Source organism: Epinephelus moara, chromosome 14 (genome assembly GCF_006386435.1).
Source record: "Epinephelus moara isolate mb chromosome 14, YSFRI_EMoa_1.0, whole genome shotgun sequence".
NCBI classification, from domain to species: domain Eukaryota; kingdom Metazoa; phylum Chordata; class Actinopteri; order Perciformes; family Serranidae; genus Epinephelus; species Epinephelus moara.
In genome coordinates, this window is record NC_065519.1 from 26,809,462 (window position 1) to 26,826,678 (window position 17,217).

General features: G+C 40.3%; 1 protein-coding gene across 14 annotated transcripts in view; it reads left to right on the plus strand.

The window, feature by feature from the left end:
* Positions 1-17,217, plus strand: part of LOC126400797 (CAP-Gly domain-containing linker protein 4-like) — a 57,575-nt gene that overhangs the window by 12,265 nt on the left and 28,093 nt on the right. For all 14 annotated transcript variants that reach the window (XR_007571007.1, XR_007571001.1, XR_007571005.1 and 11 more), the window contains 4 exons: positions 1,000-1,118; positions 6,615-6,863; positions 12,685-12,820; positions 13,079-13,210. Coding sequence is in view for 4 of the 14 variants with exons in the window: in XM_050061755.1 (XP_049917712.1) it covers positions 1,000-1,118; positions 6,615-6,863; positions 12,685-12,820; positions 13,079-13,210 (636 nt within the window). In the remaining 10 variants the exon portion in view is untranslated. The remainder of the gene's footprint in view (positions 1-999; positions 1,119-6,614; positions 6,864-12,684; positions 12,821-13,078; positions 13,211-17,217) is intronic.

Here is a 17,217-nt window from a genome sequence, read left to right on the forward strand (position 1 = left end):
GCTAATAGTTTGCAGAAATATGTTCATTTTATCACAATTTAGCATTGTACATCAAAAATCTGCCTTATATAACAAACATGTGTCCCTAGGGAGATCAAATGATCCTTTATGGTTATATGCTAGGGGTTATTTGTTACTGGTTATTAGCTGTGAAAAATAAAATCTTGATACATATTCAGCTTGTGTACATTTGAAAGCATTAGTGCCAAAGTGCACTCTTTAGATTCACCAGATATGTATGATAAATATGGAAAGTGATTGTGGCTACTGAACAACAGGAGCTGATTAATTTGTTCATGAGTATTGTAGTAAACACTTGATAGGGCAACATCACAGACCCGCTCACAGCATGCAAATATAAATATCTGAGAGACCAGGAAAAATAGAAAGGCCCTCTGCACAGTCACAGTTGCAGTATGGACCACCTTTGGCCCTGATAACAGCTGTCAGATGCTGTAACGACGACTCAGCAATGGACCTGGGATCTGTTTCCAGGTGCAGGTTAGCTGAGGTATCTGGATTACTGATGTATTTTCTCCATCAGCTTATGCTGCAGTTTTGAGGTTTTGCGGTTCTGGGTTTTACTCAGCAAATCTAAGTTAACTCTTTAAACTCAGTAAACCTGATTCACAGATAAACTCTCTGTATTGTGATACTTCTTTTACATTAATTAACCAGGACATCTTGTGTTCTGGTGTATTCATTAAACACCTTTGAGATTCCAGTCTAAAAAAAGCCCAACAACTCTGCTGTCATGCTGGACCCAGCACCATCATCATGTCAAATCAAGTCTGGCAAATTTAGCTTTAAATCTGTTGTCCGCAATCTGTTTCAAGTACAAAGTGTGATGGAGTTCATTTTTTAATGTAGCAATACTTACACAAATTCTGCAGGGGTGGGAGTTTAATTTTTTCTGGCAACTGAGTGTAAGTGATGGTCAAAAATGCTTCATCTCATTAAGTGTGAAAAATCTTCATGATTACTCCTTTTTTTTTGTAGAGGTAGATGCCACCTGCAGTGACTTTGACTTTGGCACCGCCCTGCACATCGCTGCGTCCAACCTGTGCATATCAGCTGTCAAATGTCTCCTGGAGCTGGGAGCCAACCCTGCTTTCAGGGTAAGTTACATTGTTCTTGCACAACCCTAAATAATAATTTCTGTATTTAACCATCACAAGAGCACTGCCTTTCTCCTGACATCTCTTTAAATTACAAGCCCTCACTGCTGCTCCACGCAAAGGTTCTGCTATCTTTACTGCTGATGAGCATGTTTGTAACTTGAAAACGGTAGAGAGACAGTATCGTGACACACAGTCACTCTTAATGACTCCATATTTTTCTTTCTCAAATATGAAAATACATTTTCTTTTTGTTGAGCAGCATTATGAATTCATTTTAGTTCATTAAAGTGTGTTCTGGTTGCTTTGGCTTATTTATTACTTGTGTGACACACACAATCCTGTCTAACACATTACTTGATTATTTCTTCTTCATTGGATATACAGCATATTTCAGTGTGGTTGTTCATTGTTGTCTGCCCCCTGCCTGTATCTATAAAGGGTAACACAATACAGGACCAAGATCTCAGGCTGCTAATTATTATTTGTATTGTTTGTTATTCTCTTAGTTATTTAAGTTAAGTTGATTATTAAGTTTATACAGTAAACTGTGTCGTTAAAGGTGACATCATTCATTTGTTTGTTTTGTGCAGCCTTCCAAAACCCAAAAGTATTATCTTTATAATGCTGTAAATTAAAAAGCAAATCCCTACATTCGAGAGCCTGTTGATCAGTTTGCAAATCAATTAAATGACTAATTATTTAGCACTACAAAATCACCGTATGTAATGCAGTCCAATACAACAGCACAAACTGCAGTCCTAAAAAAAAAACAACTGCTATGTTATTGAGCATTTTTGACAGTCTCAGCAAAAAGTGGACATCATAAACTTCACAGAGGTTTTTATTTATTTATTTTTTTACAGCTGTTGTATTGGATTTCATTAGACTGTGGGTGTTCGTGATACTGCTCACACCCTCTGTATTTGCTCACAGATGTCATCAGTCAGGACTCCCTGGAAATAGAAAATTCACTCCCACAACTCTTCCCACCATCAAATTTACAAAGCCTCTTTTATGTGATTCAAGCTCCTTTACAGAATTTCATTGATGTGATGGAGACCTTTGTAAAAGCAAGTCCTTGAGTTCTGTTAAATATAACAGATTGCAGCTTTTAAGTTGCTCTCTCAGGCCTCACGTTTATTCCATTTCAAATTTGTAGGGTTTTTGTTTCACATTTTCTTTTTGGAATTTTCTGACTCAGCTGGCAGATCACAACCTCAAAGGCAACTGTTTGCCATACAAATTTACCAGACATGTTTTGCACAGATCTACCACTTGAACACCTCTCAGTGCTCAGTCTGTCTGCCTTGTGCCTCTCAAGTCATATAAAGCCTCGGTTGAGACGTTTGCTGGCAGCCCTGATCAACTGTTACCTTGAATAGAAGGTTGTACAGCAGATTCCCAGTGGATGGGAACCCATACTAGAATTTGCGAGCTTCAGTGTGCCATTATAATCCTTTATACTGAACAGAAGTTTTTTTTTCCAGATGCATTAAAGCTGTTTCTGAACAGAAATGGTGCCTGTTCTTTGTGTGCATTAATTTTCCCACTGGAGGTCACTAAAGCACTACACACCATAATCCAGTTATTCCCTTGCCTAAAGATGAGTACAGAAGCTCTATATCTTTTATTGTGTGAATGCCAAGCTTGGAGAGCGTGTAAAGGCTGGTTGATATTAACCAGCTTGTTTTTTGTTTTTTTTACCTCTTATTTAGAGATCTTCTGTGTTAGAGGAATGTGTTCCTTATCGTGCCAAGCAAAAGTTTAACTCCACTGGGAGGAGATTATTTTCTGTCTGCTTTATTATTTAAGGTTCATCAAATCTTTGCTGTTGCTTATTAGCCTCAGAGTAATGTTGCATCTGCTATACAAGTGCTGATATTGCTATTTCTTTTTCCCCTAGTCATCCTCTTGGTCGTTTGAAAGAACCAATATGTTCCCTGTGACCAAACCTATTTTAGTTGAGGTATACAGTAGACTATTCATGTGGTCGTATCAAAGTTATAGCATTAATTAGACTAATTTGATTATTACTCAAGAGAGTACACTGTAAAATGCAGAGACACACAGAGAAAAGCAGCTTTTAAGCTGGAGTGCAGGACTTTTATATATATATAAATGAACGTTCGTTCCTGTCAAGCCCTTGCCAAACAAGATCATACACTGTTGATGAAGCCTATCACTGCCAGGGAAAGCTCTCCGTATTTCTCAGTAAACAAGAGTTTTGATGTCAGGTGTCTGTAGCAGCTTTCGTAAGCAGGTGATCTGGAAGTGATGTATTTTACATCAACCAGCAAAAATTAAAAGGGGATAGATTAATTGTTTTGGGTTTTTTTACATTCGATTTTTTTAGTTTTCCCTGTCTTTTCCTATTTGTCACCACACTGCTTTCTATAATTGTGTGACTTATAAGTTTTCCTCTGATACTATATATGACAGTTTTGAAAAGATTTAAAAAGGGAAGGGTTGAGAGAACAAAGGGACAGAGCAGCAGCTAAGACTATAGCAGAAGCTATGGTGGGGGATCCTAAGAAGCGTTCATGAAGTCTGGGGAGGATGTTCCAGATGATAAAAAGAAACTTGGCATTCAGAGAAAGGTTTAAAGTCAAATAAAGACTTGAAGAGAGCGTTCCTGATAGCTGGGAAGATGCGGTGAGCTCATCTGCAGCTATGCGTTAAAGGCACACATCGACAGTATTTGTGTAATAACTCTCACTGCCAGAGGGGGAGACAAAAGTTCCACACTCCAGCTTTAAAGGTATACTATGCAGGAATTTTCGACTACTTTTTGTACACTGTATCACCAGCGAAAGTGAAAGCTAATCTCAGATTCAGTCTGCTTGGCGATTTGCTTTATTTCAGCCCCACGTCTGCGATCTTCGTCGCACACTGTGCCCAGGACCGTCCCGACATCAACAAAATAAGAAGAAAATGATCAAATACAGGGAGAGGGCAGGCTTTCTGCAGATACATACACTGCCACACTTCTAGTGGGTCATAAGTGATGGTTGAGATGGATTTCTTTTGTATGACTCTTTTTTTTTTTTTAAATCCTGCATAATATACCTTAAAAATCTCTTTCCCCTTTGAGTTAAGGTCAGACTTTGAAGTGGTTTATTTTGACATTTCTCCTCTCTGGCTCAGCAGCAGAGATTCATCACAGCAAACCTTGAATTTGAGCAGAAAGTTTTTTTTATAAAACGATGGAAAAATAAATGTTGCTGGCCTTTCATGCTCCCATTACCTCAGATCTAATGGCTTAATAACCATGGCAACTCATTATACTTTTATTTAGAACCACGTTGTTGTGGTGGATTGCTTTCCTGAATGTTCCAGTTTCACATTTTAAAGTGAGCCACTGTTGCAAGTTGGTATGTGCTGGATTTTTGGTGGGCAGAGTGAAGTTGTCCCCATCAAATTTTGCTGGCAGGTAAAGCTCCCATGAGCTTTATGCTGATGCTGCAAGTGTTGTTGAAGACTTACAGTATGCTATGACTTTGTAAGTTAAATGGATAAATCAAAGTTGAGTTCTGTCAGCCATGCATTTTAGGAAGAAATTCACTTTTATTTAAACTACAACCCCAATTCCAAGAAAGTTGGGGCACTCTGTGAAACAAAATGCGATGATCTGTTAATCCTTTTTGACCCTTATTCAACTGAACACAGTACAAGGACAAGATATTAAATGTTCAAACTGATAAACTTGATTTGTTTTTTGTAAATATACACTCATTCTGAATTTAATGCCTGCAAAACATTACAGAAAAGTTGGGACAGGAATACGTTACCCATTGTGTTACATCACCTCTTCTTTTAACAATGCTCAGTAAGCGTTTGGAAACTGTGGACAGCACTTGCTGAAGTTTTGAGAATGAAATTCTCTCCCATTCTTATTTGATATACGACTTCTGTCGCTCAACAGTCCAAGGTCTCCGTTGTAATATTTTGCGCTTCATTTTGAATGGCAGTCATGTCTGTACTGCAAACAGACCAGTCTAGTACCTGCACTCTTTTACTTCGAAGCCATGCAGTTGTAACGTGCAGAATGTGGCTTGGCATTGTCTTGCTGGGATAAGTAGGGATGTCCCTGAAAAAGACGACGTCTGAATGGCAGCATATGTTGCTCCAAAACCTGTATGTACCTTTCAGTGTTTATGGTGCCTTCGCAGATATGCAAGTTACCCATGATGCCATGGGTTCTAACACACCTCTATAACATCACAGAATCTGCCTTTGAACTTTGGTAACAGTATAGGTGGTCTATTTCCTCTTTAGCCCAGAGGACACGACGTCAATGGTTTCCAGAAACAATCAGAAGTCATGGCTATTCATTGTTGGTTTTTTAGCCTTGCCCCTTGCCCTGTTTTGGATCACACTGTATAGATATTCTGTCCTCTGCAGGTAATTAATTAATAGTGGACAAGCCATTAGCTATTTGGTGCAGTATAGACTCAAAATAGACCCCAGAGTTTAACTATCACCTCTCTGACAAGGTGTTGTCAAAAATTCAACATCATTTCCGCAAGTATAGGATTAATTTCAGGGCTGCCGTAAGGCATGGTTTTAATTGTCCAGCTGTTCCTATAAATTCCTAACCTGGTGTGAATTTAAATCCTCAAATGTAATACAGTACGTGTATGGCCTCTGTGGAGTTGGCAAAACCTTTTGTCACATGTCTGCAAGTCTGGAAGGTTGAATATTATGTAAAAAAAAAAAAAAAACCCATTTCAATACACTCTCAGAAAAGTATACGAGTCAACAATGAACTGAAGATTTCTTTCCTTGAACCAGTCTTGTAAAATAGTGTCTTAAAAGGCCGCACACAAAGCAGCACAGACTCATTGAAGCCACTGTTACAGATTAAGTGGTGTGTACATTGGCTCAGTGTAACAACATGTGAACAACAGGCCTTGGTAATGAAAGACAAGCTCCTTTTTGATGTTTATCAAAGGCCAGTCATTTTGTTGCTGGAGGGGATGGCAAACGCTAGTGCGCCTCAGTTACTCCAGCACAGTGGTGCAGATAGAGGTCCCCTCCTTTGTCACGCTGTCTCCCTCTAACTTCACTTACACTAGGGCTTGCTGACTCGGCCTGTCTCACCTCTCCCTGACTCTGGTCTCTTTGATTCACTTGTCTAAACTTCCATGTTGTGTGCCTGCTGATCAGCTGCTTTGAAACACACAGGGGGGGGATTTAGTTCTGGGAGTAGAGATGAGATTAAAGATTCTGTTAAGCCCAGCATTCTCATTACAGAAATGATAACTAAACTTTTTGATAAGGGAAGCAAAAATAAAAGTTTTATTTTTTGATGTCCTAGCAGCCTGTCGTGAGGTTGATACCACACTTGATATTTATCAATATTGATCATTTATATTACATTTTCTTGGCATGCTGGCAAATTAAAAAAAAAACAAAACATGTTGGATGAAATTCACTTTGTATTCATCGTTTTATCATCGATCCTCTTTGCTTTTTCCTCGTCTCTTCCTACAGAATGAAAAAGGGCAGTGCCCAGCAGATGTGGTGCCTGACCCCCTCGACATGCCCTTGGAGATGGCGGATGCAGCCGCTGTGGCCAAAGAGCTCCGGACTTTGCTGAGACAGGCTTTACCCAGACCCAGCTCCCCTTTGCCCCTCACACTGCCAGCCCAGTCCCTTCCTGTTCTCTCCGATAAGGCCAGAATACAGCTTGCCAGCATGGGGATCCGACTAGGTGACCGTGTGGTGATAGCTGGACAGAAGGTGTGTGGTAGGTCATTATCAAAAGGCAACAAGTATGAATATCTTAATTAATCCTTCGACTGTAGCATTTCCAGACTTATCTTAATATGTAAAAACATATATTCTTTTTTTTATTTTGCCATATCTCAAAGTGCTGCAGTAGATGTTTCCAAACCTGATGATTAGCTGAATTCAAATGAGAGTACATTTCTCCAGTTACAGGGAGAACCTCTGTGAAATAAACTGATGCCTAGCAGCAGTGAGTGAGTGCTGCGATTATTGCATTCTACCAACAATGAAAGTGTATCGCTCATCTTAACAGAGCTCCACACTTACAGTAAACATCAGTGTTACCTGCATTTTTCACCGGGAGGGCTGAAAGGTATACTATGCAGGAATTGTTGGTTACTGTTTGTAAACGCAACATTCACGCTTGGCCTCTCCTTTCCTACACTGCTTGTACGAACACTGCAAGCCACTTTCCTACTGTAGGAACGATACATTTGTTGTAATGGAAAAGTCTTTGCCAGGGTCCAGAGCTTTGAATCCACCCAGTCTAATGAGTTTGAGTTGAATGATTCATCTGCCATCATGACATGAAACAGCGGTGTCTCAGCTGAAATAAACAACCAGTGACCGCTGCGGTGGGACTTGATTAGCCAGTCAACGCCATGCTTGGGACTAATGCTGTTATCAAGTGTTGTCAAGTGGTAAGCTGGAACCTATGAGGAGTAACAGTGACAGCAATGGAACTGTAAACAAGAGCTGTTCTCAAGCTGTCCTCTTAATATCGCCCTGATGTCGTAGTATGTTTTACTTTGCTTTGCTTCACCCTTAAAACCCTCTCATGACAGATATGCTGGCATCACCACACATCAGTGTGGACTTTATATGATAGATTTAGGCGGAAACATTAGTCTTTAGTTATTGGTTAGAGAAAATCTAATACACCTCTCCCATGTAAATTGGTTAGGGTGGATGCAATGTTGGACTGAAGATGGAAACAGTGTAACAAGCTGACAATTCTGTTTACAAGGCAAGGAAACCCAATGCTTTGGCGGCACCTACCTATCCAACAGAAAACAGGCCAACTCTGCGTTGCTCTTCATCCTCTCATCCAGTGCTTGCTAGCTAAAGTGAAGGTGAAATCCAGCCCCTGTTTCACTCTTGTTTGGAACAGGCTTTGTCAGCTTGGCATTTTGCCTCGCCATATTTACATTGTTTTTGCAAGTGCGTCTGATTCCGTAGCTTCTTCTTAGGTGTGCTGCTACTACCTGATTGCTACCTTTTGATTCAGTCCCTACCTACCTAATGGCTGAAGGCTCTGCACCCATAAATGTCCAGAACCACAACAGAATAAGAAGACATACACACTTCTAGTGGGTCATAAGTGATGATGGAGAGGGATTATTTTTGTATGAGTCCATTAATTGTTTGTTAGGAAAATCCTGCATAGTATAAGTGTGGAGAGGTTCATACAATTCCAACCCATCCCTTTGTACAGGAGCCAGACCAGCCAGTATGAATCACTAATACAGAGACAAGAATGTGATCCCTCACTGGCTTCCCATCCAGGCTAAACTTGAAGCAAACAGACTGGGGACTGAACCCCAGTCCCTGCAGTTATACGAGTGTTCACATTAAAATTGTTTTTCTCTGTGTATCACTACAGAGACATTACAGGAGGGAGAGCAGACTCACTAATGCACACACAGCACAAATGCAGTTACTCAGCGGCACTGAGCAGACTTTTCTTTGCTTATGTGCATCAAATGGTTGGTTTTGAATTCCTGCCACATCCTTTTATAGAACTGGAAGAGAACGCACTGATCTTTCCTTCCACAGGATTATTGATTGAATTGATATGTCTTACAAACACCTACTGCAATCTACTAACAATTGCACCTAATATCATAGTGCACAACATAAATGGCCTGTAAAGCAATAACACATGAAAGGGATTTGTTCACAATCAGCATCGTGCCTACAGCCATATCGCATCAGTGCCATGCAGCTGTGCAGTGGTTTATCCTAAACAAAGACAAGCTTTGGCTAATTTTTTTTTTACAATTATTTCAGCCCTCGACCAAGAAAAAGTAGTTTCCAGTTGCTAAGCAACACCCTTTTGGCATCCTTCCAGCATTCAGGGTTATGTCTGACAGATAAATGTTGATGATATGCCAGAATGAACTGAGCATGTTCAAGTTCATCCAGCTCCTACTGTGATTCTGTTAAATGCATGGTAGCAGTGTTAGGAGTTTTATAAAGCTCAAATCCTTCTTTGCCTGTAGATCTTCCTCTTCTCTTAGCTTTTTGTTGGTTAATTCTTTGTAACAGTGAAAAGCATTACCAGCTCAAGTGTTGGAAAATTGATAAATAAAGTGTAAACAAAGGAATACAGTGAAGTAGTCTATTCCACTATTGACCAGTCACCCTGTAATTACAGTATATGTTTTAAAAATGAACTATAAAGCAAACAGTTTATCCTTTGGCTGCATCAGATACTGTAGCGTTTATATGTTGTTGTTTTTTTAAGCTTTTGATGTTGGTCAGTTTTTTTCTTTCTTTCTTTTTTTTTTTTACCACAGTGACATTTCAGTTTATTAAACCAGAACTTACCTGTGAATTTAGGCAAAGAAATTCACCCAATAACCAATTTATTTTTGCCCATTTTTGCTTTGTAATGCAAAGAAATACTTAAGTGTGGCTGCTCAGCCTCACCACCCAGCTCCAGTGTGGTGGTGTAAGCCATGTGTAATCCTTTTGACAACAAGCACACACTGAAAGCGGTGGAGATTAAGCCCCATAGGTGCAATAATTTACAGTTTTCTAACTATGTCCATGCCACAGTTGGACTTTGACAATTTGCTACACAGTGCTCCTGCTTCAAAATGCAATGAAAACCCCAGAAATCCGTGCAAAATTGAGCAAAACCGGCCTTTTTCCAATAACTGATATGTGCCTTTAGCCATCAGGCTGGCTGTGTGGGCCCAGTTCACCCTGAATTTGCCCAGTGATCTAACAAAGCAGGTGAAAGAGACATCCACTGTGGTGCCAGTGGCACAAAATAACCAGACACCTCTGTTGAAGTCATTTGTGCTTCAACTTAACGAGTACGTGCTCAGGTGCTCAGTTGAGCAATTTCCATGACATCCTTTCTCTCATCACTTGCAGCTGACTTTGCACTTAACGTTGACATTTTCAGTCTCTGCCAAGAATCCCAAATACACGAGATTAATGTGACCAAAAGCCTGGAACTTTTTTGGGCATATGAACTCAGCAAAGTCTGAGGTTACTCCAATCCACAGTATGACTAATTATACTGCTAGTCTTTGCAGGTGCACCACTCATACAAAACATCCGACTTCATATTCCTGCCTAGTGTGTTGTATTTTTCATCATGATTGTGTCACAATAGTGGCATCAAATATTATCATATGTGCATCAATACTGGTTAGAAAAACACAGAATAAAACTGTGGTCTCCCAGTCATTTCTGTGAAAAAAATGTACTTTTTGCACTGGCACCAGTTGTCGCATACTGGTATTTCAGCAACTTTGTTTGAGCCAGTGCTGTAAGCGTGTGACAAGATTACTACTAGAGTAATGAATAATGACGAATAATGATATTCATAATAAAACCTAAAGGAAATGAGGTTGAGCTTCTTTACACTTCATGTCACCTCATAGACTGGACTGAAGACCCCAATTATGCAGCGACCACAAACCATTCATGTTGTAAAACATGAACTTCCAGTTGACATGATGGTACATAATCTCTGAGTCTTAAGTTAAATGTTTAATAATAATGTTCAGTTACCTCTTGCAGTCTTTTGGCCAAGCTGCCAACCAGTGCGCCATATTAAAGCTGCTTTTTTCAATATTACTTCAGTGCTACTGCTCTGGAGAAGTTAACTGGATCAGCCTCTGAGAGTCAAACATCCATCTTTACCATTTAAAAAGTAATCTCAGTGCCACAGTGTTCTCATAGTCCCACAGTCTCACTGTATAACACATTAGGTACAGTTTCTGTGCAGTGGTACTTCTTGACACCTGGCATAAAACATTTTAATCATTCTAAAATTTTTGACAGAGATCCTGAAAAATTATGCTTATTAGAACAGAGAGTGTCGGTTTGTACTCTCTGGGCTGAGGTTTTTAATGAATTTGAAAGGAGCTTTGAAATTGTACAATTTCATTGAGTGTACAGCCATAAGAGATAACACGGTGAAATGGTCAGAGTAAGCTACCTCTTAACACTTGTAAGCAAGTGTGAATTCTGAGATTGAAAACAACTTATTAAGCGAGTCGTCCCTGGCTCAGGGATGCGTATCTGAATTTGCTCCACCTGTCTTTCAAGGTGAACACCAGCTTTGAGGCTTTTCAGATTTACCATGTAGGTGCTCTACGTGTACCTTTCAGATAAATCAAAGGCAGTTGGCTCTTTACACATGATGATGCTGCTGATGTTAGTGCATAGTGGCGGAGGTTTTGTATTAGTCTACGGTATCTTCTATGACTTGCACAGCAGTGTAGGTGAACTATGAGACAATAGGCCCCTGGGCTTGTTTGTTTTGCATCTCTTTGCAGTCGTTCTGTGTCTTTTTGGTGGTTTTGTCGTTGTTTTGCCCCTTTTGTAGTTATTTTTTTTGTCTCTTTGCAGTGCTTTGTGGTCTTTTTAGTCTCTTCTTGGTCGGTATGGGTTAATTTGAGTGACATTTTGCAGGTGAATGCCTGGGGGGCCCCTGTTACTTTGGGCCCCTGGGCCTGTGCCTGGTAAGCTCGTTCAGTAATCCATCCATGCATGGCAATTTTCTGCGCACATTTTGAAGGGAATGTGCAATAGTGAAAATAACTAGGATAAGTAAGGATAAATTGAAAGCAGCAAGCATTAACGCTACAAGAACCTTCGAACACATCTGCCTTTCAAATTGCAAGCTCCAACTAGCATTTCCAACTTGAGTTATAAGTATAGTGTACTGTAAAATATGTTTTTTTCATGGCCAGTCTCTCCATGAAAGACTAATTGTCAGGTCCATTATAATGTACTGTATGACACGTCCATCTGTACATAAAGCAGCTCAGTGGTCCTTGACCCTTCATTTAGTTCAGTCAAGGAATGCTTACTGACGTGCTGCCAGCCATCGAGAGCTTAACATGGACCCAAGAGTATTTTGACGATTGCTTGTTCAACAGAACTACACTCATCATGGATGTTCAGTATCAGCTTTTGTTCAGAGTTTGTTTCATTGATTACGCAGTAATGTTGACTGAAAGAAAACCATTGGCCACCATTATCAGTCCTACTTCTTCCCATCTAATCAGGGCCCTTAAATCCCTGTACACCTGAGTAATTGTTTTGTCGTGGTGGTCTGCTGTGAGCCCTTGCTGTATGGCCATCCAGACCACCTACACGTAGATGCAAACAGAGACATGTAGACGATAAGAAAATACTAATTCTAGGCCAGTCGGACATTTGCTGTGAAAGAATGAGCCATTAATAGATTTTTGTGGTACGCTGAGAGCAGAATCACACTGTGCCAAGTTGTAGAGATTGGCTAATCAAAACTCTTATTATCTTTCTCGCTCTTTCTGGCACAGTCTTGTGCTTTGATTTCTATTTTCCCTTTTAATTGTTTGTCTCCTCTGCTGCTTTAGTTAACACATGCACATTGAAATGTTGTGAGTTTCTGCCCCTGACATAATGCATGGATGAAGATGTAATGATTTCACACACTGCTCGGTGCACTGGCCAGTTCTTTGACTTCATGTCTGGTTTTTGTTTCGCACACTGTGTTTATATCTGTTTTGACTTTCTGTGGTATATAATTATGTGCATGCAGGTTGGAACCCTGCGATTCTGTGGCAGCACTGAGTTTTCTGGAGGCCTCTGGGCCGGAGTGGAGCTGGACAAACCAGAGGGGAAGAACGATGGCTCGGTAGCAGGCGTTCAGTATTTCACCTGTCGAATCAAACATGGTAGGTCATGTCACAGCCAAGCACATTGACTGACCCACTTGCTCCATCAATTACTCCTACCATTATTGACTTTATAGGACTTAATTGGTCCAATCAGGTTTTCAGTGGCACCTTATCTAACCCCAGGAAATTAAATCTGTCTTTTTTGTCAATTGTCAGTAAATTGGATGTGTTCAAGTTAGCATAACAAATGTGTCTTTTGCTGTTGTTTTATTTATGTGTCTTATTACTATGCTGTATACAATCTTTTTTCCACAGGAATCTTTGCCCCCCTCTCCAAGATAAGCAAACCTTTGGAAAGACATAAAATCAGCACCAGAAAGACGTCTACACCCATATGCCCCCCTCGTCGCATAGACATTTCTCGCATCACCTCCAAAATAAACACAGGTAAAGAGCAAATTGCAAATGACTCGTAACACTTAACAAAACTGCTTAAGCAAAATCTGCCGTATGTGATCAACATGTAAAAAGGAAACCTGATACATCATTCAGGGATTGTAAGAACTGTTTGTTGAGAGAGCTAGGGATGGTTGAGCACTGCTCCATCTGCGTCAGCGTGAGTCTCACAAGTTTTTGGAAGAATGAGTTTGCCTGCAGTGTTCTGGCACAAAGTGCTGTAAATTAAAAAAGACTTGAAATTATCAAGTCGTAGCATAAACTACAAAGGCTGTGGAACCGAATAGCCCGTAGGGCCTGAGGGCGAAGAAATGTGTGAACCTTTGTGAACACAGGTGAAAAAATGTCACAGGAGCAACTGTTTCCTCCTGTCACAGGTAATCTCATGTATAGTCCCCCTGGAGGAGACCAGTGGATAAATTATTAGAGGCCACATATCACATAAAAAAAGAAGAACTGCACTAAACTCACAGAAACACAAGCACTTTGAGGTAACAATATAAGTCTGATGAATGGCTTCCTAATATTGTTAGTTGAAAAATAATCCTTCAAGTGCACTCACTTAAGGGGGTTTGGGACATACGCTTAGAGTACGAGCATTAATAGAAACAGTGGCTGGTGCTTGTCCATTTTCTCATTACTTTGGGGATGATGTGTTAAAAAAGTGTTGTTGGTAATGGTCCCCCATTCGCCACTAACTGGATAAAAGCACTGTCCACACCCTGTGTGATATTCTGATGATCCTCAACCACCCCTCTCCCTCTGCTACTGTATATATTAACTCATGTAGTCGTCATGAGTAATTTAATTCCTCTAAACTGAGCATTCTCCAAAAGCACTGTGTGAATCGTCGGTAGAATTTACCTTGGATTGATTCTAAACTTACATTGGCACAGTTTGAAGTATGGATGATCCAGGGGGAGACAGACTCTCCTGAAAGCAATAAAGCTAAACAATTGAGGGGACTCCAAAAATTGCAATCCAATCCTGTAAGTATCACCTAATGTAATTTGTGCTCTGTCATTGCTCAAACTAAACGTGTTTTTGGTGCCCAGTTTATGAGGAATTAATCCCTGCTTGTGAAACCAGATCATTGCAGGTTGTTACAGCTAGCCACTGGGCTACTCCACCAAGCCAAAGAGGTGGTGAATTTTAGGTCTGAAAGCAAGATGAAAGAGATGTTACTGTCTGCACATACCCACTGACAACTCAGCTCAAGGGACATGCAGTAACAGCAGTCATTGTCAGTAATATAACTGAAAGTCTGTGCTGCCTGTTTTTTCCTATTTATTTTTTCTGTGTGGCTTCACATCAACCTAACATTATCCTCTCCTAATTAGTCAGATATACAAGGACATAGTGAAGGGGTAATCGTAACAGTATTACAGTACATTGATAAGCAACTTAATCGTAATTATGCATGAACTATGTATTTCATCAACATAAAAAGTATTAGGTTAAGTGAAAAGAAATATGTTTGATGAAATTAAAAAAGTCTTTGTTGCTGTATTAATAGTAATTGTTGTGGGTACACAGTCATTCTAGAAACCACGTAGATCCCTGTACTGACAGTTTTCATGCTGACACAGTGGGCTTTTAGCCCACCATGGAGGGACTGGGTCATTCCGCAAAAAGAGGCTTTCTCTACCTTCCCACCTTGTATTAGCCAAGCCACTGCATGGCAGGGTTTCTTGCATCTGGGCTTTCATAATAATCTTCCTGGAATACTTTGAAAAGTGGATTCTTAACCAGTGCCAAAGGACAATGCATAAATTAGACTCTGACAAGACCTTGCCCTCACAGTCCTTGGATGCCCATATTCTCAGCTCCTGACTAATGTCGTCTCATAATATAGTCCAGTCAACTCAGAACATTGTGGAAACGTTGTCTTGGTAGGTTTTTGTGGTGCTTGCGCCCTCTTGGGTTTACAGCTATATTGTGGTGGTGTACTATTCAAAGGGTTTGAAGGCCGATTGATCTGGACGTGACTGGAATAGTGCACCTCAGAGTGGCCCATGGAATTCTGTGATTGATAGTCCAATTAAGCAGGGTTTAATAACTAGGGCATAGACAGGCTGAAATACCTGGCAGCCATTCATCACAAGGTGCATGTGAGTGTGTATGTGTGGCATGCAACGCATGTGAGGCCGTGTGTGTCAGCACCTCCATACAACCCGGGAACCAGAATAATTTATGGCCAAACACTTTTCAGGGCCTTTGTCAGCCATTTTCCAGTCCAAACTGTGGGAGCCACCTGTGTTTTAATGTCCCATTGGATCGGCAGTGCAGACAGCTTGCTCGTGTGTATCTATAGATTGGATGGGTCATTGTGGAACTGTCGCGTCTGACTAACCAGCAGAGACTAACACACAGCAGAATGCCAGGCTGGCCCCTATTAGTGTGAGTCAACTGTAGCTCAGACCTCAAAGGGCGGAGGAAACAGAGACAACGCTCACAAAGCATCGCTGCTTGATTCATAAAGCCTCAGTATGTGCTGCAGTCTTTCACTTGAAGCGAATGTCACTATGTGGACGGGATAGATAGAGCCAGAAGGTCCCTGCAAGCTAAAGGTCAAGTGACAAGAAATGTTTGGTATTCTGAGTTGAAATGTAGTCTTTGGAGTTCAAAGGAAAGACACAACTCTGCCTCTGAGGGGAACGTTTCCCAGCTCCCTCTAAATGTGAACTGAAATGGCAATCCATAAATCCCGGGCTGATTTGAGATTTTTCTAACGCCTTTTCAAAGTGCAATATAAAGTTAAAACTTGGGTGATATGTTAATAAGTTGAGAGTTATGTGAGACAGTTTATGTGGGCGGATTTATGTATGAATTAAATCCTCATTAGAGATGATTATTTTTCCCTTAAATCTATTCAGATACATGGAAGTTGATTTTATTGCCTGTTAGAGAACAGTCTAAAGGGCTTTTTCTCAGTTTAATAGTAGACTTAATTGAAGTCAACAAACAATGTAAAAAACTTGAAGTTGTTGGGTGCTATAAACTAGCTAAGAACATAAATGTTTTTTCCTCAATGTATGCTCTTTGAGTTTGTAAGATTCCTTTTGAAGTGTTTTTTTTTTTTTTTGTTCTTTTGTATTCACTGTCATTGGGGCTTTTGTGTGGGTGTAAAGGCTTGTCTCAGCATATTTAAGTGTTTTTATTGTGTGTTGGAGTAAAAGAGACAGTCTTAGTTCAATCAAGAAAAATTGCCTTTCACTAATTCTTGTTTCATCGCTACTCAACAATGTCATGCTGTCCTTTATTTGCGTTTCATCACTCTACTGCTCTTGGTGTTTTATCTTGTCATTGTAGCTTTTTTGTCTCTGCCTTTAACTCTGCCACTCATGGAGCGCTTCACTGTGTTTTCAGTTCCTCCTTTTTAATTCTCTTTATTTCTCCAAACTTTATGAACTGCATATCCACCAGGGCTGGGCATTGGTTCTCAATACCTTTAGGGTATCAACCAAAATAACCCAGTACCAAGTAGAGGGAAATAGTACCTGCATTTGATCTTTTTTTGCACCTGAGGTCTGATCCCAGGCTGTCCTGACTTCTCACCATATCAGCAAACTTTCTGTCGCTGCCAACCCTGGAGCCGCTCTCCAAGCGTTTAGTTCAGCATCTCCCCGGTTAGCATGAGCTAACACAGCAGCAGCAACTAAAATCCAACACTGAGCCATTCAATGGACCCAACTAACTTATACTGACACCAAAATGGCATGACGCTGTCAGTAAATCCGAGCCCTGTCGTATGTGTGACAAAGGACTCTGTTGGTATAGGTACACTTTAAGGGTACTGGTATTGTATTTTTTTTTAAATCATTCACAGCCTTACTTTCTGCATACTGAATTTACATACAAACCATTCAATTCAATTCAATTTTATTTATAAAGCCCAATATCACAAATCACAATTTGCCTCACAGGGCTTTACAGCATACGACATCCCTCTGTCCTTATGACCCTCGCAGCGGATAAGGAAAAACTCCCCAAAAAAA